Source organism: Gossypium hirsutum, chromosome A02 (assembly GCF_007990345.1).
Source record: "Gossypium hirsutum isolate 1008001.06 chromosome A02, Gossypium_hirsutum_v2.1, whole genome shotgun sequence".
Lineage (NCBI taxonomy): Eukaryota > Viridiplantae > Streptophyta > Magnoliopsida > Malvales > Malvaceae > Gossypium > Gossypium hirsutum.
The window spans coordinates 87,673,281-87,691,153 of NC_053425.1; the positions used below are offsets into that span (position 1 = coordinate 87,673,281).

General features: G+C 31.9%; 1 protein-coding gene and 1 long non-coding RNA gene across 2 annotated transcripts; one reads left to right on the forward strand and one right to left on the reverse strand.

The window, feature by feature from the left end:
• Nucleotides 1–790: 790 nt before the first annotated feature.
• On the forward strand, nucleotides 791–2,270 carry LOC107951891 (uncharacterized). Its single transcript, XR_005907679.1, has 2 exons — nucleotides 791–909; nucleotides 1,020–2,270. It is a non-coding gene; the product is annotated as an uncharacterized lncRNA (long non-coding RNA).
• A 126-nt stretch (nucleotides 2,271–2,396) lies between these two features.
• LOC107951890 (probable sulfate transporter 3.4) lies at nucleotides 2,397–6,104 on the reverse strand. The gene is made up of 13 exons (XM_016887060.2): nucleotides 5,714–6,104; nucleotides 5,308–5,356; nucleotides 5,014–5,221; nucleotides 4,763–4,934; nucleotides 4,626–4,691; nucleotides 4,229–4,342; nucleotides 4,008–4,124; nucleotides 3,807–3,933; nucleotides 3,445–3,731; nucleotides 3,170–3,360; nucleotides 3,011–3,096; nucleotides 2,790–2,866; nucleotides 2,397–2,706 (listed from the first exon to the last, which is right to left on the reverse strand). Exons 1-13 carry the CDS (start codon nucleotides 6,056–6,058, stop codon nucleotides 2,572–2,574), a joined length of 1,974 nt encoding a protein of 657 aa, XP_016742549.1. The 5' UTR covers nucleotides 6,059–6,104; the 3' UTR covers nucleotides 2,397–2,571.
• Nucleotides 6,105–17,873: the final 11,769 nt, after the last annotated feature.

The window sequence follows — 17,873 nt, forward strand, 5'->3', positions numbered from 1 at the left end:
TCCATGGTTTTAGATCCATGGGTTAAACTATTCTTAAATTATTGTATAAAAAAATGGTTGGATCTGAAATCGAAATTTTATAAAGTAATAAAGATAAGGCGAGAAACTATCTTAAAAAATAATTTATTTTCCCTCTATCGTGCAGGACAATAAAAAAACACTATTATCAGGATATAATGCAATTATACCAGGCTAGAATAAGTGATTGCACTCGAATTGTTCTAACAAATCAAAAGAATACAAAGAGCACTCAAAGAAATAAATTCTTTTCAAAAAAATTTATGAGAATAGACTCGTTTAAGTCTCCGATCTAAAGGTCTATTTATAGCATATGAATAAGCTCTTAAGTCACTCTTTATGAACTTTCACCACACTATTAAGCCAAATAGTTATAATATTGCGATAATTATTTTTTAAAATTTCAAATAATTCTATTGAAATAGATTTTTTTTTGTTTTTTCTTTGTTTTTTTAATATTAGTCTTATTATAAGTTCTTATCATATAATGCCATTTTTGATATAGTGACCAAAACTATCTATAACCCCTCCTCAACCAGTGGCGGAGCCAAGTGTGGGGGTTGGCAGGGGCTCTATCTCACTAAAATGTAAAATTTTCAATTTAAGCTCTTTATAATTTATAAAATTTTAAATTAGTAATAATAAAATTACACTTTAATCTCTTAAAAATAATAAAAATTTGATTTAATTTTTTAAAAATTATAAAGATATAGATATTAAAATGATGAAATTACGTAAATATAATTTAATTTCGACGCCTGCATAAAATATTTTTTGCCTCCACCACTAACTTAAATTTTTAATATAGGTATTTTTTATATATAATATAAACTCCACATATGTTGTATACAACAATGTCTCCCTGTCCTCTCGCTACAATCTATCTCGACGGTTAGTTTACAATCTTCCTTCTCAGTTTTCAAATCAATAGCTCAATTTGAGTTAAGTTTGCCGAGATTGTTTATTTATTTCAGTGTATATATATATTTGCTTGTTCTCAGATTCCTCCAGAAAAAGCGTCTTCCAGATCCGCGTTTGTTTCTCTCTTGAATCAATGTTTCAAAAACTGGGGTTTTCCGAAAAGCTTCAGCTAGGCAAGCAATGTTATTGTAAACTTGTTTGTTAATTAAAAGGTTTTATTACGAATCTGAAAGCGTGATGTTGTACGACCCTTCGCTTATTTTAGCCCAAATTGTTTGCCTTCAATGTTTATACTACCTTACACTTGGAGCTTTCTCGTCCTTTCTTGTGGGCTCTCGAGCATCTCGTATGAGTTTGGTCTATCTCTTTGACTTTGTTACTGTTACTGCCTCTACCGTTACCGGTTGGTGTGCCATTGCTGCCTTTTTTCTCACCTCTATTGCGGGTTCTGAATTTAATTCCCATCTTCCTTTTTCCCAATGCTTATCTGCTTCTTCTACTTATCATCTACTTCTTAATTTCTTGTATTGTATGCAACAAATGCTTGATTTCCATGCCCTGCTTATATAGTATAGATGCATGATCTATAGTACAGGGATCCATTAAGTAGTTTGGCCAGTAATGAACCCACCTTGTTGGTTAACTTTAATATAGTAGGTATTAGATATTCTTGAATATTTTCATAAAAAGAATGATAGTGTTAAAACCAGGTCTTATTTTGGTCGACTATCGCCTATTCTGTGTATTGGAAAATCAATAAGTTTACTGCTGTTTGCTCACCGATGTAGTAGCTATTAGATTTTCTTGAAGTAAAATGTACCAAGAGGTTTAGAGATAGCAACAGTAGTATGCATTTTTCTAAACTTAGCTCATTTTAACTTTCGATTTTGCTTTATTTGGATCCCATGCAGATCTGTCTACATGCTTTATTTGATTGAAAGGGCAAAGAAATGCTTAGATTTTGCAGCCACCCTCTATATTATCCATCTTTCTATATGCACCATATATGGAGGTTGGCCCTCCTCGGTAACATGGTGGGTTGTCAATGTTACTGGATTTGAAATGATGGCTTTGCTGGGTAAATATTTATGCATTAGGCGGGAAATGAGAGAGATTCCATGATATGGTTGAGGAAATCGAAAGAGCTTGGATAATAAAGATGATGGAAAGCAAGTGTTTCGGAGTTCTGCACATGATGAAAAGCAGCCATAAAGCTTGGATATTGGTGCTTAAAAGTAAATCATATATGCAGCTGAGCACACAAGGTAAGGTATTTGTAGAGGAAGATCTAAATATATAATTGAAAGTTACAAAGTTGATAGTTTGTCTGATACTATTCTCTGACTTTATCTGCATAGTTTTGATTGATTTTTTCATTCTTTAATGATATTATTTGATTGATTCTTTTTGGTCTGAAATTTTGGGTTAATCTAGAACTTTTAGCAAATACTGCACACTGAATACAAGCTTATGCTTTAGCACAATCTGTTGTCAGTAAGGGGACGAACATAACTTTGATTTATCCATTAAACCAAAAACATAATGTTTAATTGATTTGTATTTCTTGATAACTAGAAAAAGGGTAAATTAAAAGAAAAGAAAAAAAAAACACATTTTCTTTTGCCCATTCATTCATGGCTGAGGCTTCCATGAAGCTGAAATGTCTGCCACAGCTTCACCAACAGTGAGAAACAATGAATTCGTTCCCAGGATATTTGATCGATGCATCTTCTCCATCACACTTCCCACAGGATTTACCAAAACAAGCTTCATTAATGGAGGATTTAGTGTTAGTCTCAAAAGCTAAAACAACGATTGAAAACATTTATAGGGTGTCGGATGATATATACCTCTAGTGATCTTTTGTCCAGCATCTTCTTTAGTTCACATACCATGTCGATTCCACTTGAATCTATGGCTGTCACAGCTGCCAAAATTGTACCGCTGTTAGCTCACGCACTCTTTTTCTGGTCGAGACTTGCGAATTTTTTCATTTTTCCGTCCTTGTCTAACAAGTATCTAGGAGAAAAAGCCTACCGGAATCAGAGTTAGGCAAAAAGGAGTAACTTACAAGTCATGTCAATAATGATGCATTTCAAAGTGCTTTCATGGTTTGCCTTAATACGTTCTTCCTCCTCTCGAACCCATCTTAACAGCCTTTAATAAACAAACAAATGTAGCGTTCAGTGACATAATATAATAATATGTTGAAATTGCAGAGATAAGTTACCTTTCTTGCAGATAAGTTGAATTTGCAAAGTAAATTGGGGATTCAATGGCGAGTATGAGAAATGAGGGAACCCTTGAAGCTTCTTTGTATCGGTTGAGGCTTTGGTAGATTTGTGTTGCAGGAATGTTCCCCAACACTAGAGTGTTTGGCCTGGTTACATGCAACAGGATCTTGAATACTGACACTCCCACCTGCATTTTTCCAACCAAAAACAAACCTCATCATATTTCATTCCATATTACATCACCACAGGATGACTAACCAATCACACTTACTGCAATTCCCAGTCCCAGAGGAACCGAAATGAAAAGAACACCAAAAAAGGAACAAATACAAGCCAAGAAATCCAGTTTGTCAACTTTCCACAGCTTGTAAGCTGCCTTATAATCAATAAGCCCTATCACTGCCGTTATGATGATGGCTGCTAATATCACATTCGGGGTGTAATAAAACAGTGGCATCAGAAACAGCAATGTCACCAGCACCGTCCCCGCTAATACAATGTTCGACACCGCCGTTTGTGCCCCCGCGTTGTAATTTACTGCTGATCGAGAAAAGGATCCTGAAAATTGAAAATCAATTAGGTTAATATCTATGTCACTTTTGTGTTTTCAGAGGGATGTGAAAGAGTGGTCACCTGTTGTTACATAACATGAAGTGCAAGAACTAGCCATGTTCATGAGACCGATAGCCATCATTTCTTTGTTTCCATCCACTTGGTAGTTCTTTAGAGATGCAAATGTCCTTCCCACTGCAATCCCTTCCTACAACATGTTAGGTATGAATAATTAGGTATGAATAAGATATGAATGTGAATGGTGGTTGAAGAAAAGCTTACAGTGAGGGATAGGATCCCAGTGACAATGCCAGTTTTGATGGCTAATGCCAGAAATTGGCCATTAAAGTACAACATGTTGGTTGAAGTTGGATTCAAACCCTTCTGCAAGTGCCCAATCTGTGAAAGAGGAAAGCAAACACAAAACTTGGATATGGTTTTTTTTCCCAAAAGATTGTTAATTTTAAAGATATAAAAGGAAGAATAATAGTATAAGTTCATACAATTGAGATTCCATGAACTTTGGATTTAATGAGGAAGACCAAAAGAGTAGAGAAAATCACTGATGTTAATGGGGCGGCTGCTGATATCCAAAAAAGCTTTGGCTTCTTCATGCTCTGCATCAAACATTTCAAACATCATAATTTTAAATAATTAAGCTACAATTTGCAATTTGGAGAAAAAAATTGTGATTAATGTACAGTATTGGATTGCTTTTTAAAATTTTAAAATATATATATTTTGTATAGTATTTTTAAAAGGTTTTTCAAATTTTTATTTTTACATTATAGAAAATTTTGCAAACTCGATTCTACTCGTTGTAAATAATTCTTGTTTTTAATTTGCAACTAAAAATTGAATATTATAAGGTAATTATTTGATACACTCGGAGATACTTACAATATGCCTTGTGGTCAAGAGTAATAAGAGGAAGCTGAATCCCATTACAATAGTTTCCCAAGACCACTGCATATGAATTCAACCCATATTACTACACTGTAACATGATTCTAAACCACCCATGTGAACTGGCCTTACCTCTTTTGTATGATGAAATACAGAGGTCAAAACGGGAATCAATTGCATTTTGGTAGTGAAATGAACGATTCCCAGCAATCCCTTGAGCTGCTGTAATGATACAATGATTGCGGCACCAGCCATGAATCCAACAAGGGTTGCCTTGGACAGAAAATCTATCACAAACCCTAACCTGTAAAGCCATTAACATACCACAAACCATGTTTAATTTGTTTCAAGTTAACTCCGAGTAGTAGTTGAAAAATAAATACCTCAGAAAGCCCAGAGATGCCTGAAATAAACCAGCGAAGAAGGTGGCAGTAAAGGCCAATTTAAGGTAAAGAGTAGGGTGTTGAACAGGGGACACCTTTTCACTCAACATTGTACCCATCACTAAGGAAGCAATGGACACTGGACCCACTGCAAGGTGTCTAGAACTCCCCAGCAATGAATACATCAATGGAGGAACAAAGCTTGAATCTGCATGAAATTAATGGGACGATAAAAATGTTGATTTTATTTTATTTCATTTATCAACTACATCAGAAGTCAAAACCGATACTGACATAGTCCAATAATAGGAGGCAAATTCGCTAGTTGTGCATAACTGATTCCCTGCGCTCCAACAAAACACACCATCAAAGTAAGGGCCAATTTTCTTCTTTTCTTTTCTCACTTGAATGCAACTCATTTACCACAAAAGGACATTGAATTTCACATGAGGATTTGACTAGTTGAGAAAAACTAACGTATTATTTGTAGAATATGACAAAAACCATATATTTCTTATATTATTAAAAAGCATAAAAACAAAATTCCAGTTCATACAAGTCACGGTTACTCATTTCACATAAAATTGTTTAAAAAATAGCCACTCTGATGATCCAAAAGAAGATGGAATGCATTCAGAAAACTCATGAAAAAAGTGGGAAGAAGGAAAATATTGTGATATTGGGATCATGAATTACTTACCTGTGGGATGGCAAGGCTAGCAATGGTGAGACCAGAAACGACATCACACTTAAAGAGGTTGAGATCATAGTGAGAGCCCCACTGTAATATTGGGAACAGAAACTGAAGTCCCAAAACCAGTTTCTTACACCATGTTTGGTCCTTGAATCTGTAGAGAGGATCATCAGGGAAAAATATCTCGGATAACCTGTGTTTTAGCTTCTGGAAAGTGGATTCCTTTGGCGGCAGGCAAACGCTGTGTATCTCCATTGTCACCTCTGCTGCTGTTGACACATTTACACTTGTTGTTGTTCCATTTCCACCATACCTACACACATATTCAACCCTGTCTGAGGTTACACCCATTTTTTTTTTCTTTGTTTTAGTGAAGAATGAAGCGTTTGAATTTATAGGCAAAGTTAAAATTGGAAGCTTGGTATTTACTTTGCTTGAATGAGGGCAATCCTGTCTTTTTCGTCTTTCCTCACTAAAACTAAATGATCTCCTTAACATAATTTATTAATATTATTAGGTTATGTTGATGAAAAAAAATTATGTATAATAATAAAAATTTTATTAAAAAATCAAGGTTAATATATGTTGTTAATCTTTCTACTTCAATAAAATTTAACATTTAGTTACTGTAATTAAAAATTTTAAATTTAAGTCCTACTTTTTTAATTGAAATTCTAACTTCAATCATTAAATTTGTTAAAATTTATGGATTTGGTATATAATTGTGACAAAATAAACATGTTCATTAGTAAATTCTAACATAAATAATCAAAAATAATAATAATTGGATTACGATTTTTAAATTTAAAATTTAAGATGATTGAATTTTTAACTTTTAGAAGATAGAAATATAGGGACTGATGGCTGATTTTAACCAAAAATCAAATGTGACTTCAGTTGAAATGATAAAATTAAGGTTTTAATATTCAATGTTCTTCAAGTTCAAGTCCAATAATGTGTAGTTATTCTTTTAGATTTATTTAATATAAAGAGAAAAAAAAATACGCTCATAACCATATTTATTACTTTGTAGGGTTAAATCTAAAAATTATATATGAATTTTTGTTTAATGTGTAATTTTGTACATGAAATTTTGATTTGATCTAATTCTCATAAATTATTAACACTTATTAATGTAGCATTGTTTTATGTTTATATGTTGCATACAAAAATATTTATATTTATCTAATAATTAAAATTTTATTTATATTTTTGAATCACAATCAAAATTTAATATGCATAGCTGCACCAAATTAAAATTGATATATGAAATTGCACATTTAATCAAATTCATATATAATTTTAAAATTTATTCTTTACTTTATAAAAGGAATAAACGCTTTAATTATTTTTCGACTCACTGATTTCACACTAACTCAATGGTTGAATGTTTTTCTTTATATTGCCAAAATAATAATAATAATAATAATAAGGATTGAGGTTGAGATAATTAAAAAATTTTAAGTAATGAAAATAAAGCATGTGATAGTTAAGACACAAAGGATGTACACTATTTGGATTTGTTTTCGTGATTAGAATACGTTAGGGGTCATTATGAACAACATTTATGAAATATGCTTACTTTTTTTCCGCACCATTTTATAATTTAATTTATAGGTTTATTTTAATATAATTTTATAATTGATTTAACCTAATCCCCAGACATGTGATAGATTTTTAAAAAATAATTATTTTAAGTGAGTTGGAGAAGTAGTTCAATGCCCACAAAGTGTGAGGGTTTGAGTAAAAATATAAATTTAAAATATGGGTATAAATAAAAAATAATTAGAAAACAGGTCAGGATTTAGATGAGGTTTTTTAGCCCGACCTGAATTTATAAAAAAAAGTTATTTTGTTTTCCTACTGTTTTGCTACCATTTCATTATTATATTGCTGTCATTTTGTTGTTATTATTTGAATATTGTATAATTGTTAAATTTGCTACTATTTTAGAGGTATTTGTTTGTTAAATTGCACTTATCTAATGTTATTTAAGTATAAAGACTTCTTTTTTGAAATATTTATTTTAATGTTTTTAGTATATTTGATGTATTATATATTTTTTTAAAATTTTATATAAAAATAAAATAATTTTTTAATACAGACGAGCTGAGTCGTGTCCGAGTTTTAGTATTTTTATTTGGGTTAGACTTATGTAAAAATTTAAGTCAATTTTTCGAGCCTAAAATTTTATTAGGGCTCGACTTATAAACAACTCTAATTAAACATTATTCAAATAAGTAATATTTTAGGAAAATATATTTCTTAAATTCATTTGTTTAAAATTGTGTTTTAAAATTCTAAAAAAAAAATTAAGAGTAAAATATTAAATTTCACAATATTGATGCATACATATTAAGATAGAGAGTAAAAATCATATACATATATTCTACTTAAAGTGAATGTTAGTCTTTTAAGGAGTATCTCATCTCTTTTTATAATTAATATTTTAACGATTTAACTATTATATTTCATTATTTATTTATATAGACCATGCATATTAAATTTGTTGTAAATTTCAAAATTCTAACCATTTGTTTTATATATAAAAAAATTGACACATTATCAATAGAGGTTTTAAACTCTACAAATACACTTAAGAAGTTAACAAGTGTTGTATAAAGTAAAATATTAAAAAAATATATATTTAAAAAAACACACCGCTAGGGGTAACAAATATAAATGTAATATTTCATAACTGTTGCATTAATTTGTAGGTTAGTTAATTTTGATCAAATTACGACATTTTATGACACGAGACTTAGCTTATAGTATCATCATATTATGTTCACAAGTCATATACATTAAATTATATTTAGAGACTGCATAATGTGACAAAGGAACAAACATATGTCTTGATATTTAGCATTTCAAATTCTATATTTTTTAAAAAGACACAATATTAGCCCGTGACAAAAAAATTATATTATATTTTAAACTTAAACTATATTTTTTAAGTTGTTGATATTTTAAATATCATTTTCTCACTAATTTTATAAAAATACACGAGTAATTTGTGTATCGCATGGTATAGAAAACTAGTTTAAATAATAAATATTTAAAATTTAATATGGTTTTGGTAAACTCTTTTGACCCCTAGTCGACGCAACTTTTGTTTCACCCAAAGCTTCAACCTCTCTTTGAATCAATAGAATACCTCTTTGTATTTGGAGCAACAATTTAGTGAACTCCTGAATATACTCTCGAATTGTACCTTATTGTGTAGGTCGACGCAACTTATCTTGAGATTTTTCCTTAGCATACTCAGGGTAAAACTGCTTCTTAAATTCAATATAGATCTCCACCCAAGTCCTAATAGTAGTACCACCTCATCTCTCATCTGTAGACCTATGATTCACTATAAAAGAGCAACATCAGTAAAATAAATGGGAGCAGTTTTTACCTTACTGACATCATCCTAAATACCCATCGCACGAAAGTCCTGTTCCATCCCCTAAAGAAAATTGTCCACATACCTCGCGGACCTCGTGTAACACCTGATAATTCTAAATTGACCCAAAATTAAAGAAAACTAAGATTTAATTGAAAGGATTAGTAAATTTTCGAGCTCCATTGGGAAATTCAAAATATTAATGGTTGAATTGTGATTAATAGGATCTCAATTCTGGTTTAGTTACTGTTGGAAAATGGAGTTTGGAAAATGCAGCAGAAAATGAATTTAGGGAAAAACTAGAGTTTTAAAGAACTTTTCCAAAACAAGAACTTGATTGTAATATTTAAAGTAATAAACACTTAATCAAAATTATACCTTTTTGATTCATCTAGAATGAACGCTTTAACCAAGTAGCCTTCTCCACTATCCTCAAGCTCACGTCTGCCGAGTGTGGGCTCGCTTTGAATAAAAAAAATTCACAAAAATCATCAGTGAGGTAATTTTGCAATTTCTCTAAACTTTTGAACCAAGTTATAAATAAGAGAAATATCTCTAGAAATTTTTTTAAATAATTTCTTCAAAGATTTTTCTCTCTACAACTTTCTCTTGAATTCAAAGTGTGGGTAAATAATGACTCAATACTCTCTTTATATATGGAGAGTTTAGAGAGTTTAACTACGATTAAACTTAATCACTTTAAATTAAATTAATATAATATTTGTAATATCCTGATTTTGGGCCTAGTCGAAATAGTGGTTTCGTGACCACAAAATCTGAGATAGAAATAATTATTTTATGATTATTTTAAGGTCTATGATATGATTGCATGATTGTGTGAAAATTTCGTGAAGAAATTTTATGCATAAAGTGCTTAAATTGAAATTAGGGATTAAATTGAATAATTTGTAAAACTTGCATTCTAGAAGTTTCTAGTATGAAATTGTTTTGAAATATTAATTAGGAGGTCTTAAATAGCAATATTACCAATTTCTAAGTCTTGGACAAAAATTGGACATGGATGGAATTTTTGGAAAGTTTAGTAGTAAGGGCATTTTGGTCATTTAGGGGTAAAATGAATTAAAATACAAAATTAAAAGCCAATTTTGCTCATCTTCAACCCCATGGCTGAATATAGCAAGGAGAAACCATGGCTAGGGTTTTTCAAGCTTCCAAGCTCGATTGTAAGTCCGTTCTAGCCTCGTTTTTAATGATTTTTACGTTTTTGGAGTCCCGGTAACTCGATTAAGCTTATACTAGCAATAATTCAACCTAGGTTCATATTTGGAAAAATTCCCATAGGTGAAATTTGTGTATTTTGGTGTTTTATGATAGAATATGAGGTTTTAAATTATGTTAGACAACTTGTGCTACTCGGTTTTAAGCGAAAACTAGCAAAAGGGCTTAATCGGTAAAAATACCTATAGTCATAAGTAAATGTTAGAGTGAGAATTTGATGTTGCCATAGAAGGGAAAAATGATCAGCATGTCATACAACATAATAAAATAGGCTGAAGTTTAATTTTACGAGCTTTGGGGCAAAAGTGTAAATATGCAAAAGTTTAGGGGCAAAATTGTAATTTTTCTAAAATATGATTTTGGGTCAATTTGAATAATGTGAGTCCTAATTAGACTATATTTTAAATGATAGAGCAAGGAAAACTGAAATTCGGGCTAAAATGGAGAAAATACCAAGTTATGGATGAAATGGTAAAAGTAGCCGTTTTCGCATACGAGGTAAGTTCATGTGTAAATGTAGTAACATAATTGTCATTTTAAGCAATTTAATGTTGTTTATATGATATGATGCCGATTATTATCATGAAATATTATGCTTTGTGGTTATTGTTGAATAATATGTAATTATGTGAATTACTTGATGAGTATGAACTATCACCGAAGTATCGATTTCGATATTCCGTGGAAGACGGCAAAGATGTGAGATCGAGGAAAAAAGCCCGTTTGAACCTTAGGAATAGATTAGGATACAAGTGACATGTCACTGGGATATTTGGGCATCCGAACTCGTTGAGTTGAGTCCGAGTTCACTTATGGATGCGAGCGTCCGAACTCGTTGAGTTGAGTCCGAGTTCGTGAGATGTAACTAGGCATCCGAGCTCGTTGAGTTGAGTCCGAGTTCACTTATGGATGCGAACGCCCGAGCTCGTTGAGTTGAGTCCGAGTTCGCTTATGGGCGGGTTACATGGTAGCTTGGCTACATATGTGGCACTTATGTGCAAACTTTCCATGTATCCGAATTATATTCCGATGTGTTCAACGGGTAAAGTTCTACTGAAATGGAGGAATACTCAAGATGAAAGGGACGTATTGGTAAGTGTTGTGAAATGGGTACTTTGAACAGGTATGTACTTAACCCTCGGGTTGAAAAATCGATATAACAACAATATGGTAAGATGATAAATGAAAATGTGATATGAATGTCTTGGTGATGATTATGCAAATGATGTTTTATGTTTGCTTATATGGTTATGTTACTTGCTATTTGCATGTGAACTTATTAAGCATTTATGCTTACTCCCTCCTTTTCATTCCTTGTAGTTTTGACAAGCCAGCTCGGAAATCGGGAACGGTCGGAGGCTCGCTCACACTATCCGTATACCCTCTTGGCATAATGGCTTGTATATTTTGAGTATGGCATGTATAGCATTATAATCATTTTGTATATATGGTCTTATGATATGGTTATTGAGTGGTGTGGAAATGCTTGGTAATGATTAGCCATTGGAATGGCTAATCATGATCATATTTGGTGTTATGTATGCTAAATTGCTAGCTAATCCATGGAAACCTTGAAATAGGTAAAATTTACCATAAAATAGATTCAGTCAGCAGCAGTGACGTGAGTTTGAAAAGCCACTAAAAATATTAGAGATACAATTAAATGATGAATAATATATGGAATTGAAGAATTATGAGTCTATTTTCATATGGATGGAACAAAACAGGTATATGAGTTATATTTTATGAGATGTTTAAATTTTTGTGAAACAGGGCCAGAGCGATTTCTGGATCCCTTGTTCTGACTTTGGAAATTCACCATAAATTTTACAAAGGTAATTAGAAGTCATTCTTTATATTTACAGATTCCTTATTGAGTCTAGTTTTATTAGAAACAAAACGGCATAGTCATTGAAGCTCTGTACAGGGAGATATCTGATTCGTAATACACAGAGGTCAGAGTAGTCAAACCCTGAAATAGGGGAGACTTTAACTAATAAACTGTACTAATTGGCCCGACAAAAAATTCTAGAAAAAAATTAGTAGATAGATATATGAGTCTAGTTTCAGGAAAAATTTACGGAATTATATTTCGAGTTTCGGAACTCGATATATGATTTTTAAAGCGTCTATGATGCAGTTAGCCAGCTTGTCTGGAAATTTTAAAATGAATTGTATAAGCTGTTTAAGTAATGAATTAAGTCCGTTAACACCTCGTGTTCGACTTCGGCAACGGTCTTGGGTACGGGGCGTTACAATATTTATCTTGATAAATATTAAATTAAATTTAATATGAAATCTATTAAAATAATATTATTTTTGGAATAGTTAATTTGAAATCAAATTCTCTGGTAGAGTCCTAGTAGGAGTGTAATTCTTCCATTGCTCAACCACCGAAGAATCATCATTGCCGGCCATTTTCGGCCAACGAAATGCCATCGTCACAACCGCCGGCACCCCAAGCTAGTTCGGTTTCTATTGATTCTGTCCGAGCTAGTGACGGGCTAGTGACAGCCCGACCGGTCCTATCTAGCCACTAATTGGACCTGCTGGGAAATGTGCTCATATTGTGTAAACATGCAATTGTTTTATATTTATTTAAACGGTGAATAAATAAATTTCGCATTTCACTATTATGTCTTTTGTATTTTTGTCTTTCATATTTTGTATTCATAGCGAAATTGTGACAAACAAATATTAGTTCATTGATTATCTAAGTTCAAACTTATTATAAGTGGCACTGTAAGAACGTTTATATTACGAGAAAGACAACTTACTTCAGTAGATAATCTAAACAAATCCGTAATCCCGAAAAATAATCAAAGTGAACATTTGATTCAAATACTTAAAAGGATTATTATGTCGCCTACAATTCCAATCGGGGAGATTGCTAGTCTTGGCTATCGAAACAGTTGACTCTACGGGTAGAGATATAGATGTATTTATTGAAAGAATGATACATTGGACTAGACCTAACGTGAATTAATTTTGAATCTATTTGTGAATTAATTCACTTGTGATGTTCATGGTGTGATTTACCTAAATCCTGAATTAGTCACTGACCACGCGTATGTAACTTATGTGCTTTGATATAAGTGAAGGCTTATGCTCTAAAGATGATCGAGCCGATAGTCAGTATGTTGGGTACATGACTTGTGTATGACATGACTTTACTAGCAATAGTGGAATTCATAACTCAATTAAAGAGTTAACGATATCCTCTTATTGGCATTGTGTGGATTGATAAATATGGAACGTGACCACGGGTTGCTTGTTCTCGAATGAGCAATTTATCAAAGTCATTTGTTGACAGTGATCATATTAATCATTAAGAAGACATAATGGTGACAATAAGATCAAATAGAATTGTACTGAGTGAACGAATTTAACTCAAAAAATATCAAAGATATCATATAAGGATAACATAAAGGACGAGGTAAATGGACAAAGCAATTGGATGAATTACTTTCGTAAATAGTATATAATAAGGAGTTTCAATCATGGTACTTCTTGTGGACTGAATCCATAATTAAGTTGTAACACTCCTTACCCGTGTTCAAAGCAGAAATAGGGTACGAGGCATTACCGAACTTAATCACTAATCATCATATAAAAACCGATTCAATTTCACTCTAATTTAAAACTTTTTCAAACACATTCAAGCTGTCCCTTAAAAAGAGCTTACAAGGCCCATATCATGCTTTAATTCAACCACACACATAGGCAAGCATGCACATTCATAATTTGCATCATTTAATTAATAACATAATCAAGACTATCTATATTAAATGACTTTATACAATAGAGACCTTCAAATAACATAGGTCAGTATTTTAAGCCAATTCCTAGCAACTTAATAACAATTAAACGAGTCTCCATACATGCCAAAGACTTAAATACTTTAAAACTTTTATATATAGATCAATAGTTTGATAGTGTGATTTAACCTCCGGCGACCTCCAACTCGAGCTAACATCTGCTATACTATAGGAAAAAGGAAAGTAAGGGAGTAAGCATTATAGCTTAGTAAGTAAGTATGTAAATATTAATAAACAATACATTATCATACTTTAAAAAAAGTCACAATATGTTCCCGGAATATTACCATCACAAACACACATACTTTCACTATTACAATCATAAACAGGTTCAAAATAAGCTGTCTAGCAGAGTACCAGAAACTAAATTATTTATTTCTGGAGCTACAGAACTCCAAATTACAAGCCGTTAATTTTATTTGAAACTAGATTCACATATATTCTTACCATAAAATTTTAAGAATTTTTTGTCTAGCCAATTATTACATTTTATTCATTGAAGTTACCCATGTTTCACTGCTCAACTGTTCTGACCACTCTTCACTACAAATCAATTTTCTCCTCATACAGAATTCAAAGGATGTTCTCGTTTATTTCATTTGAAACTAGACTCATTAAGGATTTCAAGCTATATCCCAAATTATTTTTGTACAATTTTTAATGATTTTTCCAAGTCAAAATAGGGGATCACGTAGTCATTCTGAACCAGTCTCTCAAAAACTTAAATATCTCATAATATAGAATTCCTTTGCTTGAATAGACTCATTAAGCTCTAATTTGATACCTCATTCAGTCTCTGATTCAATTTCTACTATTTTTGGTAAATTTTTAGATTCTCGTCACTGCAACTATCCAGAACAGTTTTATTGTCAATTTTGATCTTTAACACTTCAATTGTATTCATCACTTTGCCATACCAATCTTTCCAATTTCCAATCACATATCGAGCATATTGCTCATAAGTTACACATGTATATACTTACACTTATCAGCACAAAGTCATACACAATTTCATTTAATCAATTTCTCAGTTGAACGCTTCGGAATAATAACAGATACGCGATGGTATCGCACACATCCCACCTTTAAAATCGAAGCTCTCTTGTACACATAGTGGCCTTCACTTAGCACCACTCATGTGACCTAGCTCGATTGTACACATAATTTTGGCTCTTTTGTACACATGGTGAGCACTTAGTACCACCCATGTGACCTAGCCAGTTTATCTCGTAGCTCTCTTGTCTACATGGTGTCCTTCACCTAGAACCACGCATGCGACCTAGCTACATATATCCCGTAGCTCTCTTGTCTACATGGTGTATACATAGTATCACCCATGCGACCTAGCTACATCATAATGTCTCGTAGCTCTCTTTTACACATGATGTGCACTCAGCACCATACATGTGACCTAGCTACATACCATCTGTATCATCCAATCTTTCCGAAGGTTCAACCGGGATTTCTCTCTCTTTCTAATACTTGATTCCATACTTCCAATAGTCAATTATGATTCAAAAATCAGCTACAATACATAAAATATGCTAAAATACAAAAACATAATAAAGATAATGTATTATTTACATACAAACTTACATACTTTCTCATTTCCATGTCGAATTAATATTGAACATTTAAATCATCATAATTATACTTACTTTCAACACCTCGGCAATCATAGTAAATATATCAATTTTACATTGAAACATGCATGAATTAATGCTTATTATACATATGAACTTACCTCGATACTAAAACGGTCATTTTACCAACTTTCCCGATTTTCTATTTTTCTCCCATTCTAGATTCAAATCTCGTTTTCCGGGATCTAAAACATCATATTTTACTTATTTAATTAATGTACTATTCAAAAAAGTCCTTAACTCAAACTTTGGAAAAATTACAATTTTGCCCCTAAACTTTTGCATATTTACACTTTTTCCCCTAGGCTCGGGAATTAAACTTCATCCCTTATTCTTATGTTTTATGACATGCTGATCATTTGTCCCTTCTATGAAAACATCAAATTCTCACTCTAACACATAGTTATGAACAATAACAACTTTTATCGATTAAGCTGTTTTACTCATTTTTGCTTAAAACCGCTTAGCAAAAGTTGTTTAACATAATTTCAGCCTTCATATTCTACCATAAAACACGAAAATAAACACATTTCACCTATGGGTATTTTTCCAAATATGAACCCTAGCTTAAATTATTGCTAGAATAAGCTTAATCAAGTTACTGGGATTCCAAAATCGTAAAGAACTTGAAAAACGAGGCTAGAACGGACTTACTATTGAACTTGGAAAGCTTGAAAACCCTAGCCATGGCTTCCCCCATGCTAATTTCGGCCTCCATGAAAAAGATGAGTCAATTTTGGCTTTATTTTCCCTTTTTATTTCTTTTAATTACCAAATGACTAAAATGCCCTTAAGGCATTTCTTTAAAATTTTATCCTATTCATGCCCATTTTTGTCCAAACGAAATATAATGGTCTAATTGCTATTTAAGGACCTCCTCTTTAAACCCCCATTTCAATCAAGTACTTATGAATTAGAACACATATTTTGCAACTTTTGCAATTTAGTCCTAAAAGCCCAATTAAGCACTTTATCAATAAAATTACTTAACGATATTTTTACACAATATTTTAATCAATAAATAAACCTTAGAACTTAATCAGAATAAATTTTTTGACTTCAAATTCGTGGTTCTAAAACCATCGTTCCGTTTAGGCCCTAAATCGGGCTGTTACAACAACTTCTGCAAATAAGCCCTAATAGGCAAATTAAACATGCAATCTATAAAATTTCTTATCACTACTCTAACACATGCATCTAATCACTCGGTAAATCATAAAAATTAATCGAAATAAACTTTTCTATCTCAGATTTGTGGTTTCGTAACCATTATTCCATTTAGGCCCTATGTCGAGATGTTACATAAGTAATTGTGAATTATCAGAACGATACTTCTAGACATAATTACAATTACTAGAGCCTAATTATACAAGTTCAATTAGTCCTTCCGCTAGCTCAATAAAAGCTTGATCGGACTGTATTTGAATTAGAAGAAAATTCTATGAGTTTGAAAGTAATTTAATTAAGCCGATTTATTTTGCGTGGAATTAAATTGGGCAATAGTAAGAATTGTTCAACTAAATTAAAGAATTTGATTAAAGAATTTTCTTGAAAAATTAATTTGAAAAATCTAAGTGATTTTTGTGAAAATTAATTTTGATCAAGTAAAATTAAATTAATCAAATTAATTAAAATTAATATGATATTTTTGAAAATTAATTTTCAAGTTAGAAAATTGGCTCAATGGGTAATTGAACTTGAAAATTAGACCTGGGATCGTAAATTTGGCCTAAGAGACAAAACCCAAAATATGGTCGAACAGGACCTAATGTGTGAAACCGGGTCGACGGACCAACTAGTGGCTGGATCGGATCAGTTAGGCCATCACTAGCCTGAACCAAGCAGGTAGAAACCGAACCAGCTCGAGGTGCTGACAGCTACAAAGGCGACATTCCGGTGGCCGACAAATGGTTAACAGCGATGGGTCTTCAGTGGTTTAGCAATAGGAGAATTTGACTCTTACTGGGACTCTACCAAAGAATTTGATTTTAGATTAACTATTCCAAAAATAATATTATTTTAATAGATTTAATATTTAATTTAATTTAATACTTATCTTAATAGTATTTCATTAA

Bases quoted from the DNA above. Each gene is read 5' to 3' on its own strand.
- LOC107951890 (XM_016887060.2), bottom strand. From the start codon at position 6,058: ATGGGTGTAACCTCAGACAGGGTTGAATATGTGTGTAGGTATGGTGGA. The intron at 5,357-5,713 runs GTAAGTAATTCA...GTTGGAGCGCAG, and splicing joins CTAGCCTTGCCATCCCACAG to GGAATCAGTTATGCACAACT. The intron at 4,125-4,228 runs GTATGAACTTAT...CCTCTTTCACAG, and splicing joins AAGTTCATGGAATCTCAATT to ATTGGGCACTTGCAGAAGGG.